This window comes from Perna viridis, chromosome 5 (genome assembly GCF_037379345.1).
Source record: "Perna viridis isolate PV_CMFRI_1.1 ecotype Kerala chromosome 5, ASM3737934v1, whole genome shotgun sequence".
NCBI lineage: Eukaryota > Metazoa > Mollusca > Bivalvia > Mytilida > Mytilidae > Perna > Perna viridis.
In genome coordinates, this window is record NC_142449.1 from 25,618,125 (window position 1) to 25,640,678 (window position 22,554).

At 32.7% G+C, this 22,554-nt stretch overlaps 2 protein-coding genes and 1 long non-coding RNA gene across 5 annotated transcripts; 1 reads left to right on the forward strand and 2 right to left on the reverse strand.

Annotated features, from left to right (window-relative positions):
- Positions 1–1,125: 1,125 nt before the first annotated feature.
- LOC148616828 (uncharacterized) lies at positions 1,126–10,237 on the reverse strand. 2 transcript variants are annotated; one of them, XM_088583927.1, is made up of 12 exons: positions 9,766–10,201; positions 9,169–9,383; positions 8,526–8,655; positions 7,638–7,780; positions 6,834–6,938; positions 6,402–6,525; positions 4,459–5,036; positions 3,875–4,024; positions 3,049–3,220; positions 2,421–2,523; positions 1,744–1,889; positions 1,126–1,547 (listed from the first exon to the last, which is right to left on the reverse strand). In XM_088583927.1, the coding sequence occupies exons 1-12, from the start codon at positions 10,013–10,015 to the stop codon at positions 1,447–1,449; spliced, it is 2,217 nt and encodes a 738-aa protein (XP_088440053.1). In that variant the 5' UTR covers positions 10,016–10,201; the 3' UTR covers positions 1,126–1,446. The 2 variants fall into 2 exon arrangements, with proteins under 2 accessions (XP_088440053.1, XP_088440055.1); XM_088583929.1 differs by lacking the exon at positions 3,875–4,024 and having other exon boundaries at positions 9,766–10,237.
- Positions 10,238–10,610: 373 nt separating this feature from the next.
- Positions 10,611–11,537, forward strand: LOC148616829 (uncharacterized). The gene is made up of 2 exons (XR_015922306.1): positions 10,611–10,740; positions 10,882–11,537. It is a non-coding gene; the product is annotated as an uncharacterized LOC148616829 (long non-coding RNA).
- LOC148616830 (partitioning defective 6 homolog beta-like) lies at positions 11,480–20,866 on the reverse strand. Of its 2 annotated transcripts, none has more exons than XM_088583930.1 (3): positions 20,703–20,866; positions 19,215–19,437; positions 11,480–18,082 (listed from the first exon to the last, which is right to left on the reverse strand). In XM_088583930.1, the coding sequence occupies exons 1-3, from the start codon at positions 20,763–20,765 to the stop codon at positions 17,409–17,411; spliced, it is 960 nt and encodes a 319-aa protein (XP_088440056.1). In that variant the 5' UTR covers positions 20,766–20,866; the 3' UTR covers positions 11,480–17,408. The 2 variants fall into 2 exon arrangements, with proteins under 2 accessions (XP_088440056.1, XP_088440057.1); XM_088583931.1 differs by having other exon boundaries at positions 20,635–20,714.
- Positions 20,867–22,554: the final 1,688 nt, after the last annotated feature.

Genomic DNA, 22,554 nt, shown 5'->3' on the forward strand with positions numbered 1-22,554 from the left:
TCAGTGGGGTTTTAATAATTACTTTCGTTTGTTATTGTAATACGCAGTCGAACTAAAACTAATAAACACGACAATGTATTTTAAATTATCCAATAACTATTTTATAATGCATGCATGTACCCATTGATTTACAACACTACATAGCATTTTGTATAACATTTTGTATTTGATTTTAAAGTTTAAAGGAAATAAAATGATAAAAACCTACTTGACAAACAAAATGTTTTCACATTGGCAAATGAGTTTAAAAATGCCCCAGGCGGAGCTATATGTAGGTATTCAAGAATTCAAACATGTACCTTTGCGGGACAAAACTGTTGCATTTCATGCTTTTTTCTGATTTCTGACAAATGATTAACGGAATAATGAAGTCGGTATGGTGTTGGAAAAAACATTGTACCGCTCTATTGTGGTGTTATGAGGCAATATAATATCTAACTTTGGCATAGACTTATTTCTATCGATGTTAATTTTCCATTCATTTCTTGTAACGTTTCATCTACCCCCTGTGTTTTGAGTTCTATTCAAATTATGAGTTTTCCCATAGCTTGACGAACACAGAATGTTTGTACCATGATTACCTCCTTACAGATTTATGAACTTTTAGAACAGGTTTATGTTACGTCAGTATCCAAGCCATCACTCCGTTTCTACTATGAGAGCAAAGTTGCAGATCCAGAAATTCCGAAAGTCAGAGTACCGCTGACAGGCCTTTATGGAGACTATACCGGTGATTTCAAGTGATTTTTTACACAATCAACCTAACTTCATGAACATAAAAGCGGGCTAAAACTGCGTGTGGGACAGAGTACTTCAATTTCTCATAATCATTAGTCCCTTTTCGTGTTTTTATTTGGTTTCTGCTGGTCGTTTCTGTCATTGCCTTTTTTCATGCTGTGTCTCCGTCCCACGGTTGATGATATTTTATATTTTTTTTCACATATGGCTTTGTTGTAACCATGAGTATCGTTGATTTCACATCATGGCATCGTTTTTATTAATTTTTTTCAACGATATTATACAATGATTAAAATCAATTGTGAAATATAGTTGCCATTCCGATACCATAACAAGTAGAACAATCATTTGTGTGTTTTAATCTTACGTTGAAAAGTAACAAATGTATGAAAAAAATGCAGAGTTTTATTGCACAAAATTTTATCACCTTTTCAAATATCAAACTCAACAAATGTACAATTCAGTCTTTGTAAAGGACTACATCACTCTTAAATGCTGATGTTGTTACCCTCAGACTTTTGCCTCAATGTGTATCACTGCATATCCGATGGTCTAAAATGTAACGTGACAATGTTTGTCTCCTTGCATATTACAAATTTAATATCTTTATAGTCTTAAACACACTCGAAGACATGACACCGGTTTACTACATCAAATTGCAAATGGAAAATAAATCCATACACACCATATGAAAAATGATTATTGCTTTCACTCCAGATCTTCTTCGGAAAAGTTTGCAATATTAAATGAGCATGAACTATGAATAACCATACACTGTTTCTTGAGATCGTCTATAGTTGCTTGGATTTCTGTCAAAATATAAAACATGGTTTAAATAAAGCATAAACGAAGAGAAATCAGCAGTTTTCAAACCCCGCGGTGATATCAACAATCACCATGACAACACACATTATGGAAAGAATCTTAATTAATATTATGTTTAATGCATGATAAAAATATTTCACCCAAAAAATATATTAGTCATATGTAAAACTCTATATATACCCGCAAGACTGCTTTGGTACTTCTTTATCATTTCCAAATCTGGCCAGACTAAAATACTAATTCGCACTTTGTCGTCCGATGACCAATTTCCGTGTAGGACATGGTAACTATCAGTAGATACACATAGTACTCCACCATGCAATATTCTGTATAGAAATTTGACAATGTGTATCTATTACATTTCATTACATACAAGAATTAAAATGTACATCTTATGCATTCACACTATCGCATCAAGATCTAACAACACTCCAATACAATTCGACTTCGTATAGAATCGCCGTCTTCTATCAAGACCACAACGCAAATAAATAAAATCTTATTTCCTGTGAAGAAGTATTTTCTCTATTTCAAAGCCCTTCACAGCTAACAAAGCTACTAAAGCTACCAGGATGACATGTAATAGTCGGAAGTGGTTTTAGGTCAGGTCTGTAGAGGGGATTGATTCACTAGCGGAGTGATGCGTATTAATCAGGAAGCGGTTATTGGACCTGCGAAGGGGGTTGAATAGCTCAGTTATGTCCGCGAAAACGATTGTTGTTAAACTTTTATGTAGATAGTTTTAAATATTTAACTTGAATATCAATTCTTTGTAAATTATCTCAAAGTTTGTCAATGAACAGCTGAGGACACAGATTTACATGACTTCACAAAAATAACTAAACAAACCCAGCTACCTGATAGGTTGGGTGATGTTTCTAAGCAAGTTTTTGTAGCGTTGGACAGCCTCATTGTTTTCTTCATTCCATGAAATCTGTGAAATCATTACTGTGGTTTTATCTGAAGAAATAAATAATCATAAAACATTTATTATACACAGGACTTCCGTAGTTCGTAGATGTATTGGTTCCCACATACTTATTATGCATATTCTCAGTCATGAAACGTCAAAAATGCAATTAAAGATTTTCCAATCTTGTTACATAAAACAAAAGTTTAAGATTTCCATAGCTTAACCTTAAAAATGTTTCCCTCTTCGCATATCATGTTTTTCATATCTTTTCCAATAACTTTCTTTGTATAGGTCAGATAATTAAGGAATGACTTGTATATTTTTTCGGTCTGTTTGAAATAATCTCAGTGCCCTGGAGCACGCTTAAAAATAACCAGTCACATTACAAAATTTGGTCTAAGAGATAATGAACAAAATGTGTTATCCAATCGGAAAGCGTGTTACATCTGAAATTAAATGATTTACTAATAATCTAGACTTAGGCCTGCTTATCAATTAATCGTTTAATTATTTAAACCCATGCGTCCATATAATCAAATGACAAGGAATAGTAAACAAATCATAATACAAACCGATTTGGTATTTTTCTTTAACAGGAGTCACCAAAATGTCACAGTTTTGCCACCACGAAACCTCCGTCATGTTCGGTATTGATTTTATCCATTCGGATGCACTGTTTTTGGAGGGAAAACTTATCATTAGAATGTTCTTCCCAAATAACCAATCGCCAATTGGTTTGTATTGCTGAAAAAGACCAATTTGTATACATAAAATACCATACAGACCGTTATAGAATTTAGTATAATATCGATATAGTAATTAGTTATTATAGATTAACTTCAGAATAACGCTTGAAAAATATAAAAGTTATTTTTTCGTTGGATTGAAATACAAATATGATACTAAAGAAGCGATTGCACGTCTTGTCATGCTAGGGAAACGCATCACTTGTAGTCACGTTTGCTTGTTAGGAAATAGGTTTATGGAAGAATCAAATACAGTCGAACCTCGTTGTGTCGAATCTGGATAACTCGAAACCTCGGATAACTCGAAGTAATCTGTCAGTCCCGGCAAAAGCTCCCTGTACATAATAATGCAATAAAACCTCTGATATGTCGAACTCTGATGAGTCCAAATCCCGGATAAATCGAGGTATTCACTCAGTTCCTCTGATTGCTATACAATGCAAATTATAACTCGAATATTTTCTACTGGTCCCTTCGACTTAACGAGGTTCGACTGTATAAAGAACATGAATCTTAACATGGAAAATAAACAAATAGAAAATAAAAAGAATGCGACCATGAACATTTGACGTTTTCTAATATATTTTTCAATGCATATCAACTTCCTGCTTGACAAACAAGCAGGGTTATCCGTATAGACGTGAAAGTTTACCTTAATGCTTTTAAATATGAGTTTCCCACCGTGTATTTCGAAAATTTTTTTGTTGTTTTGAACAAACGAGATAAATTTGTCCATATCCGCTTTGGTAAAACGTATCAACATGTACCATAAATCAGAGTCTTCGTCATCTGACTCAACATCCTGAGAATGAATCAGAGGTAAAATCATTGTTACAGAGAAATAAAAAATAATCCAGAGAACTAACACAGCATAAAAACAAACATCGACACAAACAATAAACAACAAACAAAAAATAAAAAGCAGTGATATTCAAAACTTGAAGGTAACAGAAAAAGACAAAGAAGAGTCCTGACTTTATTCTCTGTTTTACAGAGGATCGCGATGGTAAAGCTTGATGAATGTTTTTTAAAGAAAGCTTGTGTTAACATTCTTTCTTTGTACATAAGTTTTTTTAAAAATCTTCAGTGACAATAAATACTTAAATCTTCCCGTGTTTGTTTTACCCCAGACCCGGTGGTATAGCACATTAAGTTTAAGCTTTGAGACTTTGAGAAGTTATATTGTATTTCCCTCAAGTACAGGTACATGTAATAGTAAATTCTTGTAGAACTTACCACACTCGCATAATCTTCTCCCATGGCCTCTTCATATGTTGGTGGAGCAGTATCTTGTCCAATTTCCTGATCTTGGAACTGTAAGGGGGGTGCTGACGGAATTGGTCTGTTGTCGGATGTTACCGATATACCAGATGAAGCAACAGCCTTATTAGAAGAACTTGGAGGAAGACTTGGCGTTGTGAATAATTGTACTCGAGTGTTTTGGGAGGTAGAAGTACTTGATGTTGATGTAGTACCTAAGGGCAATGATACATTGGACGAAGTAGACGCACTGCTGGAAGAACTTGGTTGACTAATTGGTGCTGTGGAGTTTGGTAAACGAGGATTCTGCGACTTTACAGCAGTTTTAGTCTGTGATTTGTTTCCCGCTGCCTGACGAGTAGTACTTGCATTAGCGCTGACACCCGCTGCCTTTAATGATGCCGATTGAATCTTATGAAAGTCAAAGTCCACCGCGTAAGCACACATTGGTGTATAGTTCAGATTAGGAAATCCACGTGAGCTTGATGATTCATTACATTGGGACCATCCTTTATTGCATTTGGTGTATGTAATTGCTTGTGATGCATCGAGAACTGAAATAAAGCAGAAGGCAGCTTAAAATTAAAAATATAAATAAAAGTTATTCTCAACTACAAGCATCACATACTGGTTTTAACTTGCAACAGAATCAATTTTATTTATTACAAAATATTGGCAAAACATACCGAAGCGCCAATAATGGGCGATGCAGATACATCGGAAAAATGTACATGACGATCTACATACAATATGTAGCGAACAGAATAAAATACAATATTACAAATCGGCTTTACACGTGATATTTCATGAAAAACATATTCGAGCTAGTCCATAATTAAGTGAACTAATTCAATTGATCACTGTGTACGTATATCTAAAATATAATAATTATAAATATAATAACAGAATTGAATGCTCCGATCATTTTTTATATTTAATCGGCGTGTAAAAGCGTTGCCCAGTCTCAAATTTTGGAAGTGAAGCGTTAACGTACTTCATTGAAAATGTGATACAGTAAACGCCTTTACACGCCGGACCATAAAAATTGAAACATTCAATCCGAAGAAAAGAAAAACAAGACTTCATTGAAAATGTGCTTCAGTCAACGCCTTTTGATGTCGGACCATAAACATTGAAACATTCAATCCAAAGAAAAGGAGAACAAGACTTCATTGAAAATGTGCTACAGTCGACGCCTTTACACGCCGGACCATAAAAATTGAAACATTCAATCCGAAGAAAAGGAAAACAAGACTTCATTGAAAATGTGCTACAGTCGACGCCTTTACACGCCGGACCATAAACATTGAAACATTCAATCCAAAGAAAAGGAGAACAAGACTTCATTGAAAATGTGCTACAGTCGACGCCTTTACACGCCGGAACATAAAAATTGAAACATTCAATCCGAAGAAAAGGAAACCAAGACTTCATTGAAAACGTGCTACAGTCAACACCTTTAGACTCGGACCATAAAAATTGAAACATTCAACCCGAAAAAAAGAAAAACAAGACTTCTTTGAAAATGTGCTACAGTCAACGCCTTTAGACGTCGGACTATAAAAATTGAAACATTCAATCCGAAGAAAAGAAAAACAAGACTTCTTTGAAAATGTGCTGCAGGTAAATTGAGGTAAAACGTAAATATTTCAATATACGTTTTATTAAACTATTTCTCAAAGTAAATGTGGCTGGGTAGCACAAGGATAAACCCAATGACTGGAAAAACGATTTCATGACAAAATAACTGCCAAAGTTACTATTATACAGTATTTAGTTTTTATTGTCTAGATCATTATTGTCATTAAATAAACATGGTCTAATTTATATTATATTAATTATTAAATGACAATAGTGCTGTGAATGTGATAAAGAATACAGCAAAATAAACTTCAGTCAATAGTTTTGTATTAATATACCTTGTATATTACTTGGTTGTGGTTGTACTGATCTGAGTGATTTTCCGAGTGGTACAGTCCCTATTTTCACCGGGAAAACAAGTTTCAAATCCCTTCCGGTAAAGAAAGGCACTGACACAAAGACCTAAAAATATGTTGACAAAAATAGTATAAATAATTCAATGAACATCCCCTCCCAAAAAAAGTAAGTTACATGTTCATTATGTTTGGGTTTCACAAAGATCGTTCAAGATTTCGCAAGGGACATTTGTAACTGAAGAATAGTTTTTAGCTCAATGCTTTTGATGACACCAAGGCTGTAAAAAGCAACAATCTTGAAGTTGAGTCATATAGATGTCAACATATTTTTTGAGATTAGCTAATCGGCTAAAATGGGTCGCAATTATTCCTTTCTGATTTACATACAAGATAAAACACTCCAAATGTTCTTACCTCAACATAATACCGGACACTGATGCATTGACAACTTGGCCTATCAATAGTTGGTGGTATCCCATCTATTCTGATTAGCTGATTTTTCCAGTTAAAGGTTTTGTCCTAAAATTGATACAACAATAAAAATATTGATTGGTTGATCGGCAAATTGATCGATTGATTGATTGGTTGTAACTTGAAAATTGGTTAAGCCCACATTTATTTTTGTCGCTGAACAGTCTTTAAGTACTGGAATTTGTAAGAATCAGAAAAAAACAAAAATAATGCATTATGCTCAGAAAAAAAAAACACAAAAATAATGCATCATGCTCAGAAAAAAACATGGATTTATGGATTTGGCAATGTGAGCGCATAGTTTATGGTCTATGGAAGACTGATTGACAGTTCGTTGATCTCAGAAGTGTCAGAGGATGCAGAAAAGCGAGTTCAAATAGAATTATACCATAGGGAAAACTAAGTTATCTCCCGTGGATGAAATTACAATACATTACATATAACCTCGAATTACTGACACTTAAAAAGAAATGAGCGTCATTTCCGCATTCCATATAAAATCATGGAAAAACTTATGGGTTTTTTTACCTTGATTCTTCAAGCGCCTGATTCTTACAGAGAATAGCACTTATTAAGTTCGAGATTCTATCATAAGACGCCTATTATTGCAACATCCTGCACAGATGTGCATTTTTACACCGTTGCGATACGTAGTACAGTATCCTGCCTGTCTAAATTTTCGAGGGCAGAAAATTACTTTCTGGATATTTTGTTTTTATTTCAAGTGTGACACTATATTTAGCTTACTATTTCCAAGTCGTTGATTGATGTGATTGTCGCGAGGTTGCTGTTCGAGTACTCTTCGCTGCCATTTGCGGTAAAAGTTACATACTGCATCAGTTTCGCTCTAACCTTACCAAGCTTCTGGGTTGAGGTATTTTTCGCAGTAACTAGAAATGGACATAATTTGTTTTTGTTTTTTTGTTTTTTGTTTTGGTTTTTTGTTTATTTAGCATTGAATACTTTTAATACTATGGTGATGGTAAACCACCAGACTCAACATTTTACGACGTTTATAGGTATTTTGTGGTGCTCCTTGAAAGTCGTGCAATTAAAGAAACCTCTTATATACAAGTTGTGCTTTAGTTTCGTATTTTATTTGATTTTTTTAAGTACATGTAATCAAATATATTTTAGAATTTCTTACAATGTGTTATATGAAAATTTGAATTTAAAAATTCAAATGTTACATAACTATCTAGTTATAATGACATTTGAATTTTTAAACGTTTTAAAACAAACGTACTAGAAATTCAACTGATAGCGTTTCAAGTGAAAATCACCAGGAGACTGACAAATAATTGTTAAGTATTTTCTCGCTTTCATGAAATTCTGTATGTTTTTGTATGACTAACGGGATAACTTATTTCATGGCGGACAACCTTATTTTAGGGGTTTACCTACTATACCAAGAAAATCTCAGAGAAACCCAGTATATGATGGGAGAATTGAACGTATTTAGCGAATGTCATTAGTAAGCGTTTTGTTTGTTGTTGTTGTTGTTGTTGTTTTTTTTTTTGTTCAGACAAGATACAATTTTTAAGTTGACAATTCAGATATGTTATGCCAAATGTCTATTTAGACTTACAGAAATGAATAATTCTCAAAGCTTACTTTAGCGCTATAATTACTTACACGATAATGCTATTTGTTCGCCTGGACAATACGCACGCCTGTCAAGCTTTCCCCACAGCTCAACAGTTCCAGCATCGCCAAAACCAAGGGCTTTTGGTACTTGACATGATTTCTTGAGGCATAAGACATTCTAAAAACAAAGTATTTGTATTTTAGAGTATTTATGAACATTCATGATCAGCTGCGAGGGCAATCATTTTAAAAAGTTAGTAGGCTAAAACACAATCGTCATGATCAGACCTTCCTCCATTTCGGTGATCAAAGTATCATTATTCTTGAGGGAGAAATAATCTTCAATATGGACTAATATTGTATCAAAATATTCGTGAAACCATCAAAAACCATTATTGAACTACCATACCACACGTTGAAAGACGGACAGGCGGACAATAGCACACCATAATATGCCACCATAATGCCGGCATACATGCACATTCGGCTGAAAATGATGTTTTTAAGCATTTCAAAGTAGACATAGTAGTCAATCAATAGTACATAGGGTCACTGACTAATTAGCGTACCTTGCTTTGCTTTGCTTTTCAGCAACGGAATTAGTCGGTTGTATAATTATTTTGAGAAATAACAAGTCAACCATGCATGTGCTTTGAAACAACCATCGTCAGAAACGCAAAATTCAAATTACCTTATGAGTTGGACTGTTCACATCTAATTCTTCTAAGATTGTTATGGAGCTGTATCGGACTACATCTGGAAAAGGCAAAGGCCTGCGAATACGGATTTGTAGAATATACCGAATAGCTCCCTTTGACCCCTCGTATGACGATGGTATCGGTCGCTGTGGTATTTGGAAATTAAAAGGATACTTGTATACCCCTGGGTGAATCTGTTCTTTTGCATCTGAAAAGTCAAATGGCGGATAAAATCAAAATAAATCGTACGAATGAAAAATTTAAAAACCTTCTATGGGGGTACCAATTGTGGGGGTTTCATCAATATATATGGATGTTATAGTAGTATAAGTTATTATACATGTGTATACATATGATGCATTTAATTCATCCATATCCGTTGATTGGTTTCGAATGAGTTTGGCTAACGATATTGATTAAGAAGTCAAAACCTTAAAGTTGGGTTTTATCCCCTAGCGACGCCCGTAAATATTTATTTATCTACATATATATCTACATCTTCTCATTGCTAACACATGAACTTGATCAGCAAATATATATATGGAAATTAATATCCATATCACAGCAAAAACATACTTGTATCTACTCACCTCCCCTCCCAAAAGCCTGGACATTATCATCGATATAAATTTCATGCGATATGTATTCATCATCAGCGCCTTTTAATCGGGTCTCTGTCCACTTCACGAACGCAGCTCCTTTCAATGACAAAATAATCCCTTTCGTAGTAAACGGTTTCTCTGAAGTGAGTTTCCAATAGCCACTAAGTTTATCTCCGGGTCTATAAACTTCTTTATCTCCTTCTTTGCAGATGAGAACGGATTTTATTTTTTCAGGCATTATAAGCTATGTAGCTGTTTTCTACTTAAATTGTTTAACTTGAAAAAAATACCTAGCACTTATATATTCCCATAAATATCTTCATTTCATTTTGCACGTGATAAATTTTGAAATACTAAACAATTACGAGCTGCGATCATGGGATGGTGTGTTTTATCTGTAGATTAAGTTGTGTCAGTATTATTGTAAATATACAGTATAACCTGATTTAGACAAAACTATTTTTGTGACTAAAAGCTAGCCCTGTCCAAAACAGATGTCTTGTTAACACATACAAAATGCAAAGAAAAAAATGTAAAATCAGGGGCGGGTGCAGGATTTTATTAAAGGGAGGCGTAATAACGAGAATCGGTATGAAAGGAATCAGACATGTTTAATGAATGAATATGATAAATTGCCATATTCAATATAATTTTTAGCAGATAACGATAGTTGATTTTGTTGTTTTTTTTTCTGGGCCGTAGCCCATCACGCGCCCTCATCAGCACCCGCCCTGAAAATAAAGAACCCGGATGATTCAAACAAGTTTCCAGTTTGTAATGTATTCAATTTTGACAGAATTTGCTGTACCTGACGTTGACTAACACTTGATACACGTTTATACATGATGTGAATATTTATCAGCAATTAGTTGCACTATATATTCGCTATATCGGTCACATGTAAATAGTAATAATGGTTTACAACCACGCTGATAGTGACCTGGTATTCCCGAAATACGAGAGGTGGGTGTCGAGAGGTCTTTTTTTTCTATTTTGTTACACCAGTAATACAGAAAGGGTACATTAATTTATTTAATTGATGTTCAAGTACGTATATGATTGATGTGTAACTGATTTATTACGTTTGATTTCAATTCTATTTAGGTAGGATATCGTCTTGAACTTCAGCTTGTACTTTCACAAACATTTTGATATAGCTTGATAATCTAGAAGTGAAAAAGACCCGGCTGCCATTAGTTTCCGGATCACATTAAAGCCGGAAACCTATTTGATATTAGTTGCTTCCCTGTCAAATATGCTGTAGTAGAATTATGCGTGGTATTAATTATTGGCTTCCCAGAGCTGACGGTTAGAAGATAAAGACATTAAGTGCTAACTTCAAGAATGCTCCAAATTGCTGCATAATGATTTTTTTAACCAACCAACCGACGCCTGCCTACAAATAACATTACCATATCATCATTCCATGAAAATTAAATAAAACTCCATTAAGCAGCTTTGGAAGACCAGACACCCAAGTTCATGGCTAAACCCATATTATGGGAAGGATATACCAAATTTCTTTGAATGGCAAAATATCATAACCTAATAGTTTCACACAAATTCATCCAACATTTTAGGAGTAGTTAAGGACACAAAACTGTGATGGACAAATGGAAAGGAAACCTGATCACTATATAGAATCCCACAGCAGGCCATATAGGTGTAAGATAATAAGACATTAACACACAAAAAGACTTGATATGATTAATACTTTTGTATTACAATAATATTATTATTAAAATATATTTTGCAATGGATGTAATGTAGTAACAATAGTATAATATAGTAAAACAATGGTTAAAAAAAACAGCTCAATAGTTCAAATAAAATATAGTGCTGATTTTCTAGTAAAACAGAAGTGTACAAAACTCCAAGCTTGAATAAAAGATTTTGCTGTTTTGTGCCCTTGCGAGAATCATAAATGCTGGAATAATGTAAACATTACATCAAACAATACTGGATTTAAGTTTAAAATATGAAATTCACAATTGTATATGAATGTATACAAAAAGAATCTATCTCTATTTGTATGTTTAACTTGACTTCTTAACCTTACAATGGATAGTCTATAACCAAGGGTGACCAAATCAACCTTCATAATTTGAATTTCCAGTAAATCATAAAGAGGACATACTACAGTACTAATCTAATGAATTGTTGCAAGTGGCAGATAAAGAAATGAAAAATAAAAAAAAGCAATGGCACCGCTGACTGGTCTAGGGGTGGCAACAGTGACTACCAATTTTTTTTATATAATTATATATTAACATAACCTTTTAATTAGCATAAATGATCCGCCCTTAAAATCTGCCTATGGTCGTTATAGCATGTTGTGGTCCAAAACAGTTTATTGATTCGTCAACATTGCCTGTGATCTCATATATCTTCTCAAAGTTACTGAAATCAATTCAGCTACAAGTTTAATAGTACAACAATGTTTATCTCAGATAGAAATGGTACACAAACATTTGTACAAATCAACTTCTAGTATTTGCATTTTGCTACGAAACATCTTGCATAAACGATATGGAAAACAAATATTCTTACAGCTCATCTATTTTCAAGGATAAAGAATAGTTTATTTGACCGAGGCTAGAAAATTCTAAACTTAGCTTATTGTATCTTCCAGCTTCAGAATACATGGTATAACTTATATAATAAAAAAAAATAAAGGTATTAAAATTTTAAAGGAATGCTTCGATAAAAAATATCAATATCCTACAAAGCCTGTAAAATATCTACATCCATATGTAAACAGTGCAAGTATGACTAACCTAATATGGGGCATATCTATTATTTTACAGTGCAACTACAAGCTGGACTTTTAACTGACCTACTAATAATTAGAGGTAGCTGTCCAACTAAGAATCCAAATTGAAAATAATCAATTCATATAAATAAGTTCACAAATTTCTATTTTTTGAGGGAATGTTGTTTGAAGCATTTTGTTCATGGATTCAAATTTCATATAAAGCTTTCTAGTAAAGGATTTTTGTGTTGAAAGTTATAATTGTATGTGTTAGCAAATCAGAGTTACCTCCCTTTAAGTAAAAAAAAATAGTAGTATTTTCCATTGATTTTTTTCAAATCGGTACAAGAAAGATTTTTTTTTAAAATCTGCAGTGTATTTAAATACTCTGAAGCATTCTTAACAATAAGTTTAAAACAAAATGTAATAAACCAACCCTACATGATTCTTAGAAGGACAGCAACACAGCACCTAGAACAGAGGATTGGAATGGATCTATTAAAAATATCATACATGTATATACAGTCAAACTTGTTTTCCTTCATTACATAACAGAAATTCACAAAAACTTAGTTGTGTACCCTTCATATGAAACCTGCACATATTTTTCAAAAACAAAAATTTATTTTTGTGAAAGAACTTTGTGGAATCAATACCATTTCTTTTCACAATTTAAAAATACAAGTTGCAATCACAAAAACTTCAAGTGGGAGAGATTTTTATCGAACTTGTAACCAAATTTCACAATACATGCATAGACAGATTAAATTTTTAGACAGTGAACAAAATATAAAATCTGGGCTGAACTTTTCTGCTGCGAGTATTAGATCTGCTTTATTTGAACATATATTGGTACTAACACTACTTATATTTAAAAAAAAGAGATTTTTTTAATATTGCATTGCCAGATAATTCTAAGTCAGTGTAAATCGCTTTATGTTAATGCGTGTGAAAACAAACCATATAAGAGTGAAGAATCATTTTTTTTACAAGATATACTGACTAGAAAGATTGTTCTGACCCATTGCGATTTGATTCGTTTAAAAAAATGCTTTATTGTTTCACACAAATGAATGTATGATGTAAAATGAAGAAAATATGTGTAAGGCCATACAAAGTTAATTTCTTAATTCTCTGACCATGAAAACTTATGAGAGATGGCAGCATTTATTGTCCGAAAGAAGTTATAATGTTGTTTTTTTCCAGTTTCTATTTGATTGATGTGATAAAAATTAGTAATTTCAACAGAGATGAAGGAAGGCATGACTTATTATGTGTGTGTATTAAAATAACTATTTTACTATGTAGACAAAGGCTCATAACCAACTTATCTTTACCCTTAGTGCAAAACTAAATCCAGTGACATACCTTATTTCGTGTGTTGGTAATTTGGGAATTCTGAAAGCATTGCAATTTGAACTTGATTAATGCATTCATTTAATTTCAACTCTTTTTATCTAACATTGGTTTTGTAAACAGTGAATTATCAATTAACTCCAAATCAGAAGTATTTTTTTTCACTTTACAACAATATTTACGTTCACATCTAAGTGTTGGTGATTAAAAATTTCAAAGAAGGATAAGAGTTAATAGAGTTACCCTGTTAGAAAATATCAGATAAGGCCAAACAAAATATGTGTATTTACTGTCACATGCTGAAAAAAATAGGGTTCGGTAGGTGACGGAAAAGGGCGGGAATTTCAGAAAATTGCTGATAAAAAAGTTAGGATCGGGTGACCATAAACACATATTTTTTTTTGGCCTAGGTAATGAAAATGGGTTAAGTATGGTATGCATTATGTTACATGATTTTGTAAATCATGAAATTTGTACACATTAAATGCATAAGTGTATTTCAATAAATACAAACAGGCTATATGTGTATAATCATCAGTAACGACTGGCACATAAACTTTGGAAAAAATGCCACACCAAACTTCTCCATTTTAACCATAAAAAATCTGAAAATTTTATCAGTTATTCAAGATAATTTGTAATTCATGTAATGGAAAGGGCAAAACAACCCTACAAAAATACTTCAAATGTTTTGTTCTGATTACAGTTGATGTGTATTTGTTGTTCATTTCATTCTCACCACAATAGAATCCAAATTCAATGTAAAAAGGACATTATAATGAATTGTAATGTATGAATGATGTACTCCAATACATGTACATTTATTAACATAATATAGATCAAAATACCTACGTCAACCTGAATTTAAAAAAAAAACAACACACGACTGAAAATACATTTGTGCATGTACAATAATATCAAATCATTCACGCCATAGACAAAAACATGTATAGCAAGTTCAGCAAGGTGATATAAATAAATGTGAATCATTCAGAACATGCATAGAGTTGTCACTTAGTTATAATTGAATAGTACACAATTATAAAATTGAGGATTTAAGATGAAGAAACGTGAAGTTGCATATTGTATGCTAGACATACACCCATTCATATAGCAATTTGATATCATACAGCACCAAATAATGACTTACAACGTATGTCCCAACTATGTACAATGAAAGCCACACACCAATTTCAAAGCGATCCATCCAAAGGGAAGCAAAGATTTTTGCGATGAAAATTTTCTTAGTCATTTAATACAGTGTTACAAAACAGGATGTTAATATGAGAGAGCACCCATAATCACTTCTAACTTAAGTCCTACATGTATATATACATGTATATCAAGTCATAGGCAAAATTTGAAATCAATATATCCATTTGGAGCCGAGATAATTGCAATGAAATTCAAACGGAAAAGGTGATTCCAATATACCTATCACTAGTTGTGTGCAGGTATTAAAATTGTTAAAAAATGTACATGTATTTTCATGAAGTGAAATAGTTGCAATCAAATCTCCAGAGAAATTGTTGGTCAACTATTTCAAAAAATTAACTTAAAAACTTATTATAGAATGTTAACAGAATACACAATTTTATATTCATAACAGGCAGACATACAACCTTATGTGATATGTATGAAATACATGTATGTAAAATACACACAACTCATTGAATAAAAGATCTCAAAATTGAAGGATTTTTTTGTTCATGAAACTATAAACAATACATGTATAACATTAAAACATGGTCCAGTATTAAATACAAAATAGTCATCACAACCATTCAGCAGTAAAAAAGGAAGATTAATACAAAGTTTTATGTAAATCAGATAATTACTATAGGATACATATACATGCATATAAAACAAACACATGCCAAAATTTCTATGGTTAAGAAACACCAAGTCACACAATACATGTATTTTGGTGGATAACTGAATGTTAATTAATTATAAATTTTAGCATTGCATATTGTTGCACATGTTTTACAGGCAAATTTGAAAATGTTCTACCAATATAACTGCTTATAATTATTCATTTTACAGGCAACACACCAATTGAAATAAAAATTTTGTACATGTAAAGGTTGTATAATTATGGTAACATGTAAACTATACCTGTATTTAAAACACAAAATATTTCTTCCAAAAATTTTACCAGAAAATCCTTCAGTACAAAACTGAGGATGATATGTGCTAAAAAGAATTGCTATCCTTAAAAAGTATAAAACTTTGAAAACATTAAAACCACAAGACAAACCGTTTGAAACAGTACCCTTTATATCACAGAAATTCCTTGCAATTATAATTAACAAATTTCAGTGTTAAAATTCAATTCATTAACTGTATAAAATATCAGCATGCAAAAAGAAAAAAACAAGAAACATGTTATAATGCACTATCAACTGCATACAGTTTATATACAATATACACATACACTTCAGCTTTCATTCATTTTTTTTCATTGACAATGATCAAAGTGGTACTTATTTTAAAAATTAATGTTACAGAAGCACAAGACAGCTACATGTACATGGGTTACAAGTACATGTAGTAAAGTCCCCTGTTATGTATTAAATTTGAAGCACAGAAACATGACCTAAGGCTCATAACTTCCATAAAATTTAGACTATTACATACACAGTGATTGGGATTAAAGTTTAGAGAATGGGCCATTCTTTAACATTCTGTGTAAAAATTTCTTCTTTTAATGGGACATTTTCAGCAGGAATGTGATAAAAAACACAGAGGTTCTTTAAATCCTAATCACAACATACATGTACATGTATACCAGTAGTCATATTCTATATTGAGTTACTGTAAGGGGAAAAAAACTTGAACTTCGTCAAGAAATTTTCCAAGTCATTAAGATAAATTTTCACAAACACACACTTCAAACCATACAACGAAGCACAACCTATTTTCTTTCAAGAAGACTTTGTGCAGTTTTCAAATTATTTTACTTGCATTTGTACATGTTGAAAACTCAGTTACATCCTCCTATTAATTAAAAAGGAATACTAGAATGGTGAAAAAGGAGTGGGCAAGTTACATATAACATGACAGATAAATATGACCAAAAAAAAAAAAGACAACATTAATTCATAAGTGACTTCCATTTTACATTCAGACATTCTTGTACAGCACATCTCAATGTTGAATAGTTTCCCACATACATGTACATGTATTAATATGCCTACATGTATGATGTGTGTAATTTATTTATCAAACATTTTCAAAATTCAAGGATGCTATTGATCTTTTGTGCATCTACATCTGCATGCTTATTAGTGATCAATCAGTCAGAGTTTTTCAATAATATCAGAATCTCTTAATGTCACATTATGCAATTTAAAATTGTTTACGCCCTACATACAAGATGTTACTGAAATAACAATATGAAAAATGTATAACTTGAACATGATTTATCTATTTTTAACCACTACTGACAATGTCTATGAATAATTTGTGGTGTAATTTACGAAAAAAATCAATAAAAGCTGAAGTGTTGAAATAAAAACAACTATAATGTTACTACCGCACTATCTTTGTCTTTATCAGACTTCTGATCAGTCTTTGGCAGTAGATCTCTAACTTCATCATCATCTTCTTCATGTTCATTTATAATGTCACTATCATAAGACTTTGTGGAAGACTGTTGAGAGCTCTGGGATATGTTGGACATTTGGGAATGTCGTCCAACACCACCACGATGAGCTGGGGCAAGTGTTAGCCTTTGATTCACTGGCTTAACAGTAATAATCAAATTGGAGCTGTTAGCTACCATCATGTCCGTTACCTGATCTAATGTTTTTCCCGCCACATCAATTCCATTAACCTCTAAAACTTCATCGTTTACTGCTAATAGTCCTGTACTTTCAGCTAATCCTCCTGGGACTAAACGGGAAATGAAAATTGCCGGCACTTTTTCTAAACCTTGTGGTGTAACCCTTACACTAGTACCGTCTCTAATATAAAAACCTAATGGTTTATCGGAACCATTTTTCATGAGTTTGACACGTCTATGTGTTTCTGGCACAATGTCTACATCAATAATTGCTGACACTCTTCTAAAGTCTTCTGGCATACTAATTTTAATGCGTGGTTTTGGTGGTGGCTCATTGCTAATTAATTTACTTATTGCACTTTTCTTCTTTGTCATAGTACCATAGCCATTAACTTCAAAAGCACACTCTTCTAAAAGAAATAACCATAGAATTAAAAAATAATACATACATGTACGTACACATTGCCCCTGTTAAATCATCTTAAAATGTGGAAAAACTATTTGTTGTGGAACCAAGGACACATATTAAAACTACATGTATATGATAAACCATTTTTGGGTGGGGTTGACATTTAGAAAAGATGTTGAGGAAATACACATGAAACATTTTGCCTTTCACATATTAGTTTACATCTATAATTACTACTTTTAAATACATGTGTACATATTAACGAAAATCTGCAACGGCTATTGACTATAAGCTTCTAATGCATTTTAAAATTTTATGTCAATCTTTTCTGTTACATGTATGTGATCAAGCCCCTCATCGGCTGTTAATTGGTTTCATAAAGATCTATCTACATGTATTAGTATGTGTGTGACCTTCACAAAATGAGAAATTTAATGAATACTATGGTACAAAAAAATGTACATGTAGTTAACAAGGATCAATTTGAGATACACATGTACAAATGTACTATTATGAAGCACAAAACAGTACTGTAAATTTAAAAAAAAATGCTTTACAGGGTACAGCTTTATAAGACCAAAGAGATTACATTTTGAACAGATGGGGCGTGTATAGACACACCATTCAAAAGATATGTGTACAACTTAGAATTTTGATTTGGGATTAGACATCTGCTGCGACACAGGGTAAGAATCCAACCAGAATTAAAGAGGCTTCTCTTTGGCCCCTAATTCCTAAATAGTTCCAGTCACAACCTCCAAAAAAAGTCCCAAATTTCTTTGGAGGTACATTTTGTATGTCACCTTGTGGTACAATTCCAAAGAGATCCATTTCCTTTTACTCAAATTATTGTCTGGACAGCAGAAAAATGCTTGTTTCAGATCTTTAATTATATCTACATGTACATGTATATAAGAGGACAATTAACATTGTAAAAAACAAAAAAGTGTGATTATCAAGAACCAAACATGTACATGTACCGTGTAATTGCATATTTTTAAGAAGTTCAATGAAATATAACTATTATATATTCAAGTGGGATATGCTGGTAAAAAAGTACACTGTAGCTTCATATTCTCCTGTGAAGTTCCAAAATACATGTACATGTACAATGTATGTGTCATACAACAAACCTTTTCTCTGAACCATAATGCGTAAAATGTGCTTAGCAGTCTGTAAGGCCAGATTGTAGTTGTCATCATTATTGATAGGAAGGAGATCACCATCTTTGTCCGAATATGTTATCACAAATGGGTCATTCATCAGTCGATGAAGCTTTTCAACTCTGATGTAGAGGTCTTCAAACTTCTGGGTTTTAGCCTTGTTGACAGAAAACCTTCTAAATTCTGCGTCAAGCTGTAATACAAGTATAATATAAATGTATTTAACATTTTCAACATCAAATGTAATTTTCATACATGTATACAAAATATAAAAAAATTAAGCCAAGAATAAAATTAAATGTGGATATATTTATATACAACCCTGCAAGAATGCTGTTGTGTTACATGTACTATGTTCAGTATGTATTTCTTTTTGTTTTAAACTAATTCCAAAGTCTTTTAGGGAACTTTCCTGGTAGTGATCAGTAAATTAAGGAGTGCCTATTTGGAATACTACATGCACATGTACATTGTACCTACTCATTTGATGTTTTATTTTACCCTTTTCAGGGATTTCAATAACTTTCATTTCAACAGGAGAAATTAAGATTTGAACAGGTGAAATCAGATTTTTTCTGTTTAAGTTCTGTAACAAAATTCAAATTTTAACAGGTGATTTCATTGAAGTGAAATAGTGAAATTGGCCTGGTGCCTCCTCTTATTGAAGGCCCTGCGGGCCCTTTTACAATTTTAAGATAGGACTACAGCCTGTGCAGGTGGCTGGGCAAAGGCTGAAAAAATAAATCAGAGGAATTCTTGATTATTTACATTTTGTATCTTAATAAATAAAAAATACTAGTGTTTCCATCAGATTTTGGTAAAACAATTAACAGTTTATCCATAATGCTGGGACAAAAGTTACATATACATTGAATAACATATATTTCAAACATATACACCATTATTTTTTACATATATACACTTCAAAACTTTAAATTCTTCATTAAAAAACAAGAACTGAGAGAAAGCCTTAAGAGTCCCTAACAAAATAGTTTTAGTTGGTCTTGAGTAATAGAGGACAAGTTAACATTTAAATGCATGTACATGTTAAAATTTGGAACCAATACATGTTTTCTATATTAAATGCTGTTTATAAATATTTCCCAATGTAATCTTTGTATTAGGTTCGTTTACAATATGAAAATGTTTGCTAACACACTGTTGCCATCAATGTCAATCATGAGTCATTTATGTGACAAGTGTATTCAAGCATGCAAATCGGTTTGTGATCAGTCATAACAAATATCCATTATCTTAATATCTACTTTTCGCATTGGTCAACAGAATACAGAAAAAAATATCAAAAACTCTGGAGGTGAAGTTGGTGCAATATAACAATTCTATCAAGAGTTAAGACTGGACCACTTTAACAGCAGGCAATAAAATTTACCTGGAAGTTATGTCGGTGAGGACAGGTGTGACCCGCACACACCTTCCAAAGTAATAAAAATTAATTACCTTGCTCTTGACCTCTACTAGAGATGTTTCTAGATGCAAAGAAGACTTCGATACTCTTGACATTGTGATATCAAAGCCCGAATGGGCTCGAATATTCGTTTATTTTCCTTTTTCCACACCAATGGTGTTGTGTTTATGAATGAACAACAATCGGTGACGTCACTGAAATTGTTATTAATCTCCAACAAAAATGCAACAGGTGCGCGTTTACTAAGAAGCAATTAAGAATCAATAAATTGATTTTAATATTTTGTACTGTTGGTATCCGTTTTTTTTTGTTTGATATACACTTAGTTTGATCGAATAGTATTTTTCTACGTCCTAAACGTTCATGAAGTTTTTAAGCGGGTTTATTCAAATATAACAGATTCCCTTATTCCTGTTCCGGACCGGGATTTCAGAACATTTTTGTACCCATCTGAAATTCATTGGATATTGAAATTAGATACTGAATATATTCTTCTTCGCGGTTCAAGATATAATCAAGAAATGAAAATTTTAATAAATCAAATGACAGTCCCGTGTACCCAAGAACATTCTCGTTTGCTTTGGCGATACCATTTATCGTCAAATTATTGAAATTCCCATGGGGACCATATGTGCACCACTTATTGCGGACCTTTTTTTGTATTGTTACGAATTACAATTTATGGTTAAAATAAATAAAGACCATCTCGAACAACATTAGACGGAAAAGTTTATAATAACACCTTCTCACGTGCACCTTCTGTCCTTCAGATATTTGGACGATATTTTGACTCTGAACGACGACGACTTCAATATTTACACTAAAGATCTATATCCTGCAGAACTTTCTTTGCAGTACTACTAATAAAAAAATGTCCGTTTCTTGTTCTAAGTCATGAAGGTAAATTTGCTCATATTTGTAACAATGTTTCAGTTCTGTATATAGCCGAGTAATTACTACATGTTACATGAAGATTTCCAATATCGCAAGCTCGTAAAAACATTCACCAAATTTTTCTACCAACACTGAAAAGTCATTCTTAAATACAGATGAACTTGCAAACGATTTGTTATATATAGTAAATAAATATTCTTCATAAAGCAGGGAAACCTCAATACTCACCCAATAAGTTGACTAAACTATTGAAGGATTTAGTTATTTTCGTTAAAAATATCAATATTAACATTGATTCGCTCATAGGGTCTTCACATAGAAACTAACACACTGTATTTAAAAGCAGTTTTTGGTATGACATGAGTTTATCCTAATTGACTCCAGCAACATACATTTACTTTAAAATAATTGTTGCTGGAGTCTAAAATGGCAATTATTTCGCTGTATCTGTGTATAATGTTGTTTCGGAGCCAACTGCAGACTGCCCTTTGGTGTGAGAGTTTCCTCGTCGTTCATTGAAGACCCATGGGTGGCCTGTGCTGACCTTTTTCATTGCGGTGGGATTGTTTTTCTTCGACATATTCACCTTGTCCACTCCCGTTCTATTACACGTCTGTCATGTAGCTTAAATAATTTAAATACAGGTCTATGCATATTCAAGAAATACACTTGAAATCCATATTGAATTATTCCATGGGCTGGGAGGGTCCACCGTGCACCCCCTACTCATCAACTTCATGGTGATTTTTAGGTACCTTAAGCTCTATAACTCCCATTACCGAATCAATAGGTCGCTTAAGAATATTCTCGGATTCTTTTTCAGTGTAAGCCTATATTTGTTGTACCCCACTGGGTCAAAAAGCCGAGATTTTTGTGACTCAATTGTTTGAGCGTCTTAGCCTTCCTTGGATAGCATGTGTAAACAAACTAAACAAATTTAGGTATCATCGTATAGCCTAATGTCTTATCTTTACAATGGTACCAAGAAAG